This window comes from Protopterus annectens, chromosome 4.part1, assembly GCF_019279795.1.
Source record: "Protopterus annectens isolate FY-2018-M chromosome 4.part1, PAN1.0, whole genome shotgun sequence".
In the NCBI taxonomy this organism is placed as follows: Eukaryota; Metazoa; Chordata; order Ceratodontiformes; family Protopteridae; genus Protopterus; species Protopterus annectens.
Genome location: NC_056734.1, coordinates 34,990,301 through 35,002,387, shown reverse-complemented (window position 1 = coordinate 35,002,387; position 12,087 = coordinate 34,990,301). Strand labels below are relative to the sequence as shown.

Below are 12,087 nucleotides of genomic sequence, written 5' to 3'. Positions count from 1 at the left end.
GTTAGATTTGGACACCATATTAAATCTTGTTTTCCTTCATGATTGTTTATCCCTCAACATGTATAAAAATATTTCCTTTTGGCATAAATTAAAGCTGTATGATACACATTTGTATAATTGCAGCTTGTTTGTACTACCTTAAATATTTTCTACTACTGGAGATCCCAAATAAATTTGATCTGTCCTACCTTAAAACGCAAGAAACTATTCTCAAGATATGTTACATCCACTTCCAGAGGAGTGATAGAAGGAAACTGAGGTCCAAAGCGTGGAGTACTACTTGTTGTTATTGTTGCAGTAAGCCCCGTATCTTTATATTCCAGACTGGTAAGAGAATATCCATAACTTTTTGGGTAGAAACAATATGGTGTTCCAGACACCTGTGTTGGCTACACAAAAGAGAAAGAGACATTATAAATTACTGTTATGTAGGTCTTAAATTTCTTTAAACTATTTGAAATTTAATTATAGATAAAGGGAAGTTCAGAAGATGATTTTCCAGTTTAGGTCTGATACTCTTTATTGTTACATACACAATTGCCGTGTAAACCACATTAAAAATGTTGTGCTATTATAGCTTAAATGCATGAAAAACAAATTATTCTAAACATTTTTTAATTCAAAAACAACATTTTATAACAAATCAGATGTACTTCAAGAAGCCTGGCAATTTACTTATCTTTTGACACCATTGCTTAGGCTTATCTTTTTTCAGTATTCTGATTTATTTCTAATATCTTCCTACCGTAACATTCAATCACTCTGAAGTTAAATAGTACAAATCAGCTATATAAGATGATTACAGGCAATTCTTTGTATGTTGGTTTAACGAAGAAATCAAAAATGAGAATTTCAACAAACTCTTAAGAAGATTCAAAAAAAAAATTAGAATATGTAATCAACTATTGCTGAATCACGGTGTCTGAAATAAAGTGAACCGTCAGTTCTTAAAGTGAGTTCCAACTGTTATATTCAGCCTTTATATGACCACCATCATCCATATTTCTTTTAAACTCACATAACCGATTCTTTAACCTCATTACTGCTGATTTATTTCAAGTGGATTGTGCCCACACTATTGTTTTATTCCTCATATGCAAATGTCTCTGAATCCAAAGTGATCAGACATGTTACTAACACAAAATAATTATAGGTTGTTGTGTCTTTCGGCTTTTCCCAGTTAGGGGTCGCCACAGTGGAACTCCGGTCAGCTAATGATTGGCAGTAGATTTTTACATGCAGAGTTGCCAGTCCTGACGCACAACTTTCAATGAAGGTACGCCCATTCACGCATGTCTCCACACAGAAGACGCTCTAGCTGAGAATCAAACAGGACAATGTCTTACTGTGAGTCCACAATGCTACCGTAGCACCACCACAAAATAATTATAGTACTTCATAAAATATTACTTACACCGGATTACTGATATATTCCAGTATATCCTTTGGTTTACTTTAAATCTTTAACTTAGTTCTAGAAGTGATTAGCAATACAGTTACTATCTTAATGTATCAGTTCCTTAAGGTTGCAGTTATTTCATGTGCCATTCCTTCTATGGGGATTGCACAATCTTTGAATATTCTTATTCTGACTTATTCAGCCTTCACATTATAACCATCACACATTTTTCTTTCATACATAAGAAAACAGCCATACCAGTCCTATAACCACTTTACTACTACCTTTTTGCAAAAGGTTTGTGCCCATAATATATATTTTTAAATCTCTATATGTACATGTGTGTAACTCCAGAGAGGTCAGACATATTTTTAACAAGTTTACATACAACAGTCCTGGAATTTTTACACATAAGTCACATTTAAACTGTGTTGATAAATACAAATACATTTCCTTCCAACTTCTCTTTTATGCTTCTGCATTTTGCACTGTTTTTTTTCAATGACACTGCACTTTTGCCACCAAAGACAGAGCCTCATCAAAGCAAAGTATGTGTCATCTGTTGTTACACATGCCGAAAGGGAAAGTGGGACACCCAGACTATGGTAAGACCAGGCCTTTTTCCTTTTTCAGAAATCCCAGAGTTGGAATTTGAAAAGACAGTATTTGTCAATGTTAGAATCGTACAGAATCATGAGAGTTGTGGATGCCATGAATTATAGAATCCAGAGAAATCTCCTTGCTGACACCCTTAACTCAGTGGAAAAAACTCTGGAATGTTTGTCCCTTAAAATGCATAAAAATCTTTTGATTTAGTTATGGATTTACACCTTCCTGTGGGAGAAAACCTATTTGAATGGATGTGTCAAGGAGATACCCCAGTGATTATTCTGTTGGATGGAATTAAACAAGAGTTTTGAATGTTCTCTTACAAACCCAGTCTGCAAAGGAGTTCTCTTACCCAAATGAGAGATTTCTGACACTACAAAAAAGGTTCTGCAAATATAAGCAAGTCATGAAATTAAGGGAAAGTATAAATACCTTGCAGTCCGCAATAGGCTATAACTGCAGCAAGATACTTTGTAAACACCCTTAGAGCAGTGGATAGCCATAAGGATAGTGCAGAGAACTGAAAGTGTAGTACAGATGCAGAAAAACTTAAGAAATCCTTGAAAGCTGTCTCTGTTGGAATGCCATGATAAGCATCCTTTAAATCTGGAGTAACAAAAATAAATACATTAAATAAAATAAAAATCTGAAAGGGAGAATAAGATGCAACTGGCTCTGAAAATAAGGTATTTTATGTTTTGGAACTTGCACAAACTAGTAGTGCAAGAAAGATCTAGGGCGGGTTTCCATGAAGCATCTTTGGTACCAGAAAAATCCTTGTATAATTTATTTATTTTATTTATTTTTATTTTTATTTAACATTTGTTGACCGGGAAAGTCCGACTAGGTTCCACAGATCCTGTTTTCAGCGGAGGTCCGGGGAGAAATGCTCCAGCGTATAAGTATAAGATATAAGTATAAGAAACTTTTCCCTGCAATGGAGACAGGTCCTATGACCCCTTGATCTACCAGTTGCAGAATAATTCTGGGAAAAGGAAGTTTGATCTGCAGAATGAAGAGGAATCCTCAGAAAAATAAGGGAAGGACTCCCACTGCCATCTGTACCTCTCATGAATAAATATCAGAACTAATTTGTCTGATATTATCAGCTGTTAAAGGGAAACACTGACACACACATTTTATTGATGTATTAAGGATTTTCAGGGTGGGAGAGGGATACTGTTTGTTGATAGTCATTTGGACTTGCTTGACTGTGGTTTTAGAAAGATACCCCTTTTATTAGACCCTCCTTGTCATTGTTTTTTTCAGTTTGTGTTTGCCTGAATTTTGCTGAGTCTGCTTATTTTACTTTATATAGAATGTTCCTAAATCAGGGATAAAACATTTAGCAAACATGGAGAAGGAAGGCTGAAAAATCTGAGTCAACCCTTGTAAAGACTGGTAGAGAAGGGTGAACGCTGCCAGCCTAGCCAGATAGAATTGTGCAGATAATTCTGTCATTTGTAAATATAAATGTAAACTACAAGCTTGTTGTCTTAAATGTAAAGAAATACTGTTACATGTGGAACTGGGAATAAATGTTACAACAGTGCACTCTACTGACCAAAGTAAAGCATGTGGTGACCCTTTGAAGTAGACAGTGGTGCCGAAAAGTCTAGATGAAGAAATTATTTCTGTTGTGTTAACCAAGGGTTAAATGGCTAGATTTAAACATGTAAATGTATTTTTATTGCTCTGTTCCTGACCAGCAGCAAGATAACAAAAGGGAGATGTTAAGAATGTAAATGCAGTTAATGTGTAGCCTGGGAACACCAGGAAAGTGTAAAAAGATGATATAATGTTTATCAGAACTGCAATAGTAATTTAAACAGAGAGAATTAAGCATTTTTGTCTTGATCATCTAACTCACAGCACTCTACCTGTTTTCTTATGTAAGTTATCTTAGACTTGTGTTTTCTTTTAGGAATAGCTATAATCAAGAAAGATTAGACAATATGTTTTTCTGTGATGTCAGAACTGTACTACTGACTTATTTTAAGCATTTCTGTGTGATCTCTGAACTCTTGACTAGCACTGACTGTGTAGTAGAAAGTATTGTCTTGTGATTTTAATTATTTATTATTAAATATTTTAAAACCTTTTAACTGTGGCTGGTTTGTGTAGAAATAATTTAAGCTCTAGAGTACATTGCCTATTTATAGAGTTTACTGTCCATGTCACTCCAAATAAGCTTTGACTGATTATTCACATTACCAATTGAATAATAATATTGCACAGTGATAATTGGGCACCCTTTTAAGGGCCTTTGAATAGCTGATAATTATTAGACGGGTGGTGGCATGGTACTACCGCATAGCCTGGGTAAAAAGGGTACAGCTTGAGAATCTGTGCCAGCCTTCCCCATAAGTGTCTGTTTGGTTATATAGACTCTTATCTCAAACTGTGTGTGTGTGTCAGCTACTTGGGCAAGGACATGAAGCACTGGTTGGACAGAGAGGTTGCTGGAGATTTTGGCTTACCCAGCTAGGCTAAGATTTAGACCCTATAGCTGTGCCAGTGGGGAGTCTTATTGGGGACCTGGAGAGCAAAGGAGCGACCAGCCCCAGACTGACTGTAATATCTGTGTGCTCTTAACAGAAATTCCACTTTACTGTTTGTATTTGTTATCCTTTTCTCATATATGAGATGCCCTCTCTGGTGTTAGTGGTAAGGACTGAGGCTCCTTGATTGCTGGGCAAGGGCATGGGCGTCACACCCCTTAATCAGTTTTCCTCTATCATCATCTTTTTTCAGGACTTCAACAAAAGATGGCTACATACAAACTCCCTATCAAGGTGAAAATTCAAAATTTAAGCTTTTATATCTTTAGGCAAATTTTGATATTTTAACTATACAAATATTCTCAAAACAGACCCAGTAGCTCCTGCTTTGGAAATACATCAGCAGAGTCATATACGTTCTTCAAAGCATTTCTAATTCCTCGAGAAACAGAACAATAAGAGTAATTCAAGAAATTTTACCATGAGATGAAAAAAAACTGTCCTATATTTTAAAAAGAAGAAAGAAAAAAAGCTTTACAGCTAAGAATTCCAAAAATACAAGAGGCAGAACAATACACTCTTTTCACAAGTCTATCAAATGCTTTCCCATCCTTGTCAGAGGGATATGGATTAGCATTACTGAATGCTTAGCTGCAGAAGAATTTGAAAAGTATGTGATGATGTGAGGTATTGCCAGCTATGCCAGAAGAAATAGGGCAGGGAATATGTAACATATGCCAGTACAGCTAGTTGGAGTTTTGCAAAGGATTACATGTCATTTGTGTATTAAACTGATTTCTGCAGGTGCTTGTGTTGAAAATGTATTTATAAAGCTGCTTGTGCTAAAGATGTACCAACAGTGGGTCCTGTTGGACAGAAAAGAAATATACATTTATATCAGACTGTACTGTAGTAACTGGGGAAATGTATATATGTTAACAAATGATGTTGGAAGAGAAGATCTTAATCTCAACCCCAGCTAACATTTAGAAAAATATCCTGAAATTAAATTACTTAATTTACACAATAAATATTGTATCTCTCAGGTTTCAGTGCAACAAGAGACAAAACAATTGGTACTAGGGAGCCTTCTGTGTTATCCTTGGGGATGAAATAACTGCTACTCTGGAAGGGTGAACGTTTTAAATTGTGTTATGACTTCCAGAAGCTGCAACAGATCTTAGCAAAACTCTATGTGCATGTATTATTGGACACATATGTGCTAGATTCTGATTCAGTTGCTAGGAAAGGGGGTAGTATAGGAACTAAAGTCAGATGACTAGATGAATGTGATGTAATTCTATAATCCAGCACAAAAATGATGTTTTAATACCAGATGAGACAGAAGTCTCAGTGCTGTCTGTTTTTGAAATCTGACATAGGATTATTCACCCACTTCATCTTGCCTTGCTTTAGTAAGTAACCAGGGAATAGTAATTTTTTAGATCAGTCAGGAAAATATAGTGAAATTAGTTAAGAACTGTTTTTCTGTAACTGAATGAATCTATCCATCTGGGTTATTTTTAATATTTCCTGTGATTTAAACTCTGGTGTTTTTTTAAATAGATATTTAGTATTTTCATTGTATTTTATTATTTATTAAACATATTTAAACTTATCATGGTGGCTGGACTTTTAGAGAATGTTTTAACCTTTGAGAGTACTTATATTTATTTGGCAACATTGTGGCCGGTCCTGAAAAGCTTGCTGTTCAGTCAACCTTACCATTTGTTTTAGTATTAATTTCACTCAGTTTAATTGATACCCTTGTATAAGCCTTATCGTAGCTAGATTTGGAGTGTCTGGTGTCAGCAACTACTTTATAGTCTTGGCAGAAGGGCATAGCTAGTAAATCTGTGTCAGCCTTTACCAGGTGTGTGTATATTTGAAAATCAAATCTCAAAGAGTGTGTGTTTCAGCTAATTGGAGCAGGGACACAGAGCACTGGTTTTAATGAGAGAGTGGTGGAGGACTTGACTTGGACACTTGGCTGAGTACTCAACTCTACTGCTGTGCCAGTGGAGAGTCTTATTGGGGTCTTGGAGAGAGAGCGAGAGGAGGGAAACTCAGCCCTCTGACTGTGTTCCCTGTGTGCTCTTAAGGGAACTTGTGCTTGGTGCATAGAGCTACATCTGGAAATACTGTCTGTATCTATTTTTGTTCCAAGTGAATGTCTCTCTCCCATGTCAGTGGTGAGGATTCAGGCTCCTTGCTTACTGGCCCAGAGGAGGGGGGTGTCACAAAGTAAATCACTGCATGGGAAGATCTGAGATTAAAACAGGTACTTGTAAGGCTTAAGAACCTTATGCAGTGTGTATGCCCTTTTAGGGGCTGACAGGCATTTTGCAGGATGGAGTAAAACATCCACCCAAACTGACAGAATTGATGGAGCAGAAGTACTTTGAGGAAATTCCAGTTCTAATAAATCATAATAGCTTTTCAAAGAAAATGGAATGCCATTTTGTTCTCTCTGAAAATATTGATTCATTCTATATATGGCATCAGAAAAAGAAAATTCTTCCAATGGGAAATTAGAAGAAACTCTCCTCAGAGTCAGAATCTGTAGCCTGTGGAGAAATAACTTGATCTTCTCACTCTAATTTTATTCTCTATTTATTACACAAGGAATCTTCAGAAAGTAAAGAATTAGTTTTTTTTTTCTTACTAGAGTAACAAGAAAGATAAGAATTTCAGAACCTGAACTAATCTCTGAGCTAAGACCAATAACCCATCACAATCTAGGAGCGGGAAAAGATAAATATTAAACTTTCTGTTTCATTTTAATAGGAAAATCCATAAAAGCAGATGGGCTCATGTCAGGGGCATTACACCAGAGAACATCATCTTAGTACAGCCAAGAAGAGAAGAATTAACTGCTCCTTCCTCTAAGTCTAACACGAGCAGTTCGCCCATGTCCACAGAGGACAATCCAATAGCTGCAGAAGACATTTGTGGTTTTACAGCTGCAGAAGACATGTCTAATCAAGTTCCATGTTGGTTGAAGAGCCTACACCAGCGGAACCAAAGGATACACATGAGTGTACCAAAGGACCTGAAATGGCCAATGAAGCTTCAGCCATCTGTAACTGAGGATGCTTCTCACTGGACTAGAAAAGGCTGTCTAGAAATTTTATTTTCTTGTAACGGGAGAAAGGAAGAAACCAGAAACTGGTACGGTTTTTATGGTTAAGTTGAGAAAGAAGCTTGAAAAGCAGCTAGCAATATCAGCAATAGTTTGTAAATGGCAATTATCAAAAGAAAGTAGTGTTAGCACAACAATAACACAATGATGAGCAAAACAGATATTATTCCCAATCCCTAAAATAATTGATACAATTGTCAATAAATATTAGATTAATCCTGAATAAAGTTTATAATAAAGGAAATAAACACATAATTTTAAATTACAAAAACATCAAGTGATAGTCCTAAAACATTAAAAATAGCATAAAGCAAACATTTTTTTGAAAAAAAGTATTGTTTCACTTTTAAAAGTAAACGTGGAAGTTAGTCATTTCCTCAACTGTAACTTTCCTGCCAAGCAATGGATGAATACTAGCCTACTGTCAGTCACTGAAAACCAGCAAAATGAGGCTCTTGGGGGCAGGAAAGCTCTGGATAGCTTAGCACCCAATTTTTTCCATACCTAAAGCAAGCTTCCAATTGTCTGTGTATGTGGAAAGTGCTCTTAAACTCTGAAAGCTGGTCAGTTGCTATATCCTACAGAGGATATAACCTCATATAGCTTAGTCTACTAAAGCAATGATCAAATGATGAGCATCATACTTAAGTCCATATATCTATCATGCCTAGTGTTACAATAAAATTATTTATTTATGTTTTAATAACATTTATGTTCACTCCTATGAAGACAACTGATAGTGATGCTTTTATTTTAATGTGCATGTTTTACAAATTTTACAGGTTGTTAATTTGTAATAGCTTTTCTGTCCTGAATTTGGCCTACTTACAATTATCAAAATATATTTAACCTTCAAAGATATCTTCACGTTTTTTTCAGGTATGAGACACCTGGATATTTAGTACAATATGTGACATTATAGCTAATAGGGAAAGGCAAAAAGTACAGTCTCAAAAGTTCCTACGTCTATCTAAATGAACAAGCACGAGTATTTTGCATTAAAATATAACACGACAAAATATCTCACAATTTCTAAGAAAATAATATAATTTTTAGTTTGCAGATCTAATGCAGCATACCGAAAATATGATTCAAAATATGAGAAGGCTATCACCCTGGAAAAAAGAAACATGTACAGGTTTCTTGTGGATTAAATCAAAAATGAATTTCCGTATAGCAATGTCGGTCTCCTTCTGGTGATGATCAATAATGCATGATTTGGACTGAGAAACAAGAATGCTTAAAGAGTAGTTTAAGTCTTCTTCTGGTAGTTCTCAGTGATATAAGCCTATCTCTCAGAGCTCTTTTGAAATTCTCTAGAAAAATTCACACTGCTATATTAAAGGCTGTCAGCTACTGGCTGCATTTCTTTGGTAAATTCTAATATAAAGATAGTTGCACAAATTTATTTCTATGTAATGTGTGTTAGTACATATTAATCTAAATTTGTGAGGGTGTTAGAAGCATTCATTGACAGAAATCCTTCTTATATTGTCAAAAGAATGCACAATTGTTACTGCTATTGTAATGACAAGTTAGTAATGATAAATTATGCTTTGCAAATATGCTATGTTCCCTAAGACTGTTATGTCATATACCAAGTATGTTGCAATACACCAGAATGCAACAATGCAATCTCTGTAAAAAAACTATACTCTAAAAATAAGCTATATATGTACTGCTAAGGGAAACATGCCAGAGTACAACACGCCAAACTCTGGCATTGCAATGCCTATAAAACTTTTGTGTGGAACTTATGTATAAAGCCCATGACATTCATAATAAAGCATTACAAGAATAATTAAATGACACTCAAGAACACAATGCAACTAATCCAATCACTCTAACCTTAGAGATTTCAGTTCAGTGAAATGTCATATTTTGCCTGATAATATTCCTTTTAGTATAATGAAATTTCTGAAATTTTCAGTGAATAAAAGCTGTTTGGTCCATTGAAATATATATGGTTTCTACTTCTGGTGTACTGCAAAACTCAGAAAAAGATATATGTTGTGAATAACAGCCTGAAGAAAAAGTCATGCAACCACCCTTAATAATGACTGAATATAATGAAGCATGTTTTACTGTGGAAGCTAAATGAATGGTTGATTAGTAACGATGCTTGTCCGGAGCCGAGGGGAACTACTGAGCTATGGAAAGGTATTCTACACATCGACTCGAACCCTTTATTGACTTTGGACTTTACTGCTTCTAGTGGTACATCATCGATTAATGATCCAGGTGAGAATATTACAGAGTTTACCAATCAGTTAAAGACATTTGAAGATGATGCTTATCAATTACAGCATTATATTTGGCAAAGATTGCACCTGGAAGCGTGTCTGCATTTCCGTGTGATCCCCAGGGGCATGCGGGTCTTTTGTATGCCCTCGTATGGGGATTCTCACCCTGTACTTCTAAAGCAGTGGCAGGGTTTGAATATTGAACTGGAATTTAATTATGTGAGACTTTTAATAAGTTATTTCTTGCCACTTGAAAATGAGCTACGTAATAAGGTTGACACCACTTATAGAGCTCTGAGTGAACGATTTCTATCTGATTACTGTATGAACAAGTTACGCAATGTATGTGTGCAGGTGAGTGCGTTTGGGGAGAGACTTAGGAATGTTAAGCAACGCAAACTCACACGGGACCATAACGATTTTGCAAGGGGCCAAGTGTTTGTATGGCCCAGGTCTCTTAATTCACGCACTACTGAAAACAGTAATACTTTTGATGCAAACTATACTACAGTGTCATCTGCAACCTCGACTGTCAACAACACTAGGAATTTAGTTTTGCCTGCATCTACTTCTGTGCTTCCTTTAGGAGACACCAGCGTGCCTAATGAACCAGTTGTAGATGGACGTATCATGGTTCCCTCTATCATGAGTGACACGCCCCCGCCTAATCAACAAATGTTTTTTCAGAAACAGGTGGTTTCGGCTCCAAGTTCTGGAGCTATTCCTAAAATAACTCAATCCAGCAATGCTGCTTTTTTACCTTACAAGAAGAAATTTGTGTCACAGAACAGAGGGAGATCAACCAGTCGAGGCCCTAGGAAAAGAAAGTTTTCAGGGGAGAAACTCGACTTTACCAGAAGGACAAAACATTGACTAGCTTGCTTTTTAACCTCTCTAGTTTTGACTTGGACAGTATACATATTAATCTATTGAACAGAGGGCTTAATTTTATTCCTGCCCGTTTAGCAACTTTGAGTGATGCTTTGACAGATTTGAGACTGTTCTGTCACAGAGTTTGTCTGAAATTGTTCTTTAATGATAAGCAACACATGTCAGCAGAAGAATATACAGTCTCTAAGTTTAAACGTAATAGCTGTTTTGTACCCAATTTGCCTCCACACATAGAATCCTTCCTTAAGCTATGTGAGAATGACTTTTATGTTTTATTTTCTCAAGTAAGGAAGAAAGGCAGATTTTATAACCTAACACTACAGGAATCTAGGGTGTTAGATAATCTTAAGAGAAATAATGATATTACCATCAAGCCTGCCCTTAAGCGGGGGGGCATAGTTGTACTTAATACATTAGACTACAAGACTAATGTGTTATCAATGCTTTCTGATGAAATCACCTATAAGGAAATTGATCGGAGCAATGTAGACACCATTATCTGTAATGTACATGATACTTTGCATGATTTGCTTATGTGCAGGCAAATCAGTGTTGAAATTTTTGAGTTTCTACATATTGATCATCCGGTGACACCCATCATCAAGGGTCTTCCTAAAATACATAAAGGAGTCTCTCCGGTACCTATGAGACCCATTGTGGTTAGTGAAGGCTGGGTCACCTCGCATGTGTCCAGTTTCTTGGAACATCTACTTAGACCTGTAGTGAATAGATATTCTTCTATTCTGAGAGATACCTATGACTTGTTAGATAGTCTCGGTTCTCTGATCCTAGATAAAATGAATAGTTATCTGCTCATTACACTAGATGTTAAGAGCCTTTTCACATCAATACCCAATGACATAGGGATACAATTCATTTGTGAACTATTGGTTGGCGAACCACACTTTAGTAATGATAGGCTGATTTTACTACGTCAACTTCTCGAGATTGTACTGTATAACAATGTTTTCCTGTTTATGAACACACATTATTTACAACAGTGGGGGGTAACCATGGGCACCCCCTGCGCCAACACCTACGCTAATCTTGTTGTTCTACAATGGGAGAAAACCTATCTGTTCCAACATGAGAAGTTCAAACATGTAATGTTATATAAACGTTTTGTGGATGATGTCCTTATAATATGGGAAGGATCTAGAAAATATTTTAATGAATTTCTGAGTTATTTGGAGACTACTACTTCTTTTCTTAGGTTCACTAGCGAGATCTCAGCTAAGGAGATACATTTTCTAGATTTAACATTAAAGTTATCGGACACTGGCATGGTTGTGCCATCCCTAT

General features: G+C 36.0%; 1 protein-coding gene across 1 annotated transcript in view; it reads right to left on the bottom strand.

Moving 5' to 3' along the window:
• The window catches only part of LOC122800743 (maltase-glucoamylase, intestinal-like), a 1,506,799-nt gene that overhangs the window by 843,152 nt on the left and 651,560 nt on the right, over window positions 1-12,087 (bottom strand). Inside the window, exon 26 of the mRNA XM_044069982.1 lies at window positions 189-389. Coding sequence (XP_043925917.1) covers window positions 189-389 — 201 coding nt within the window. The remainder of the gene's footprint in view (window positions 1-188; window positions 390-12,087) is intronic.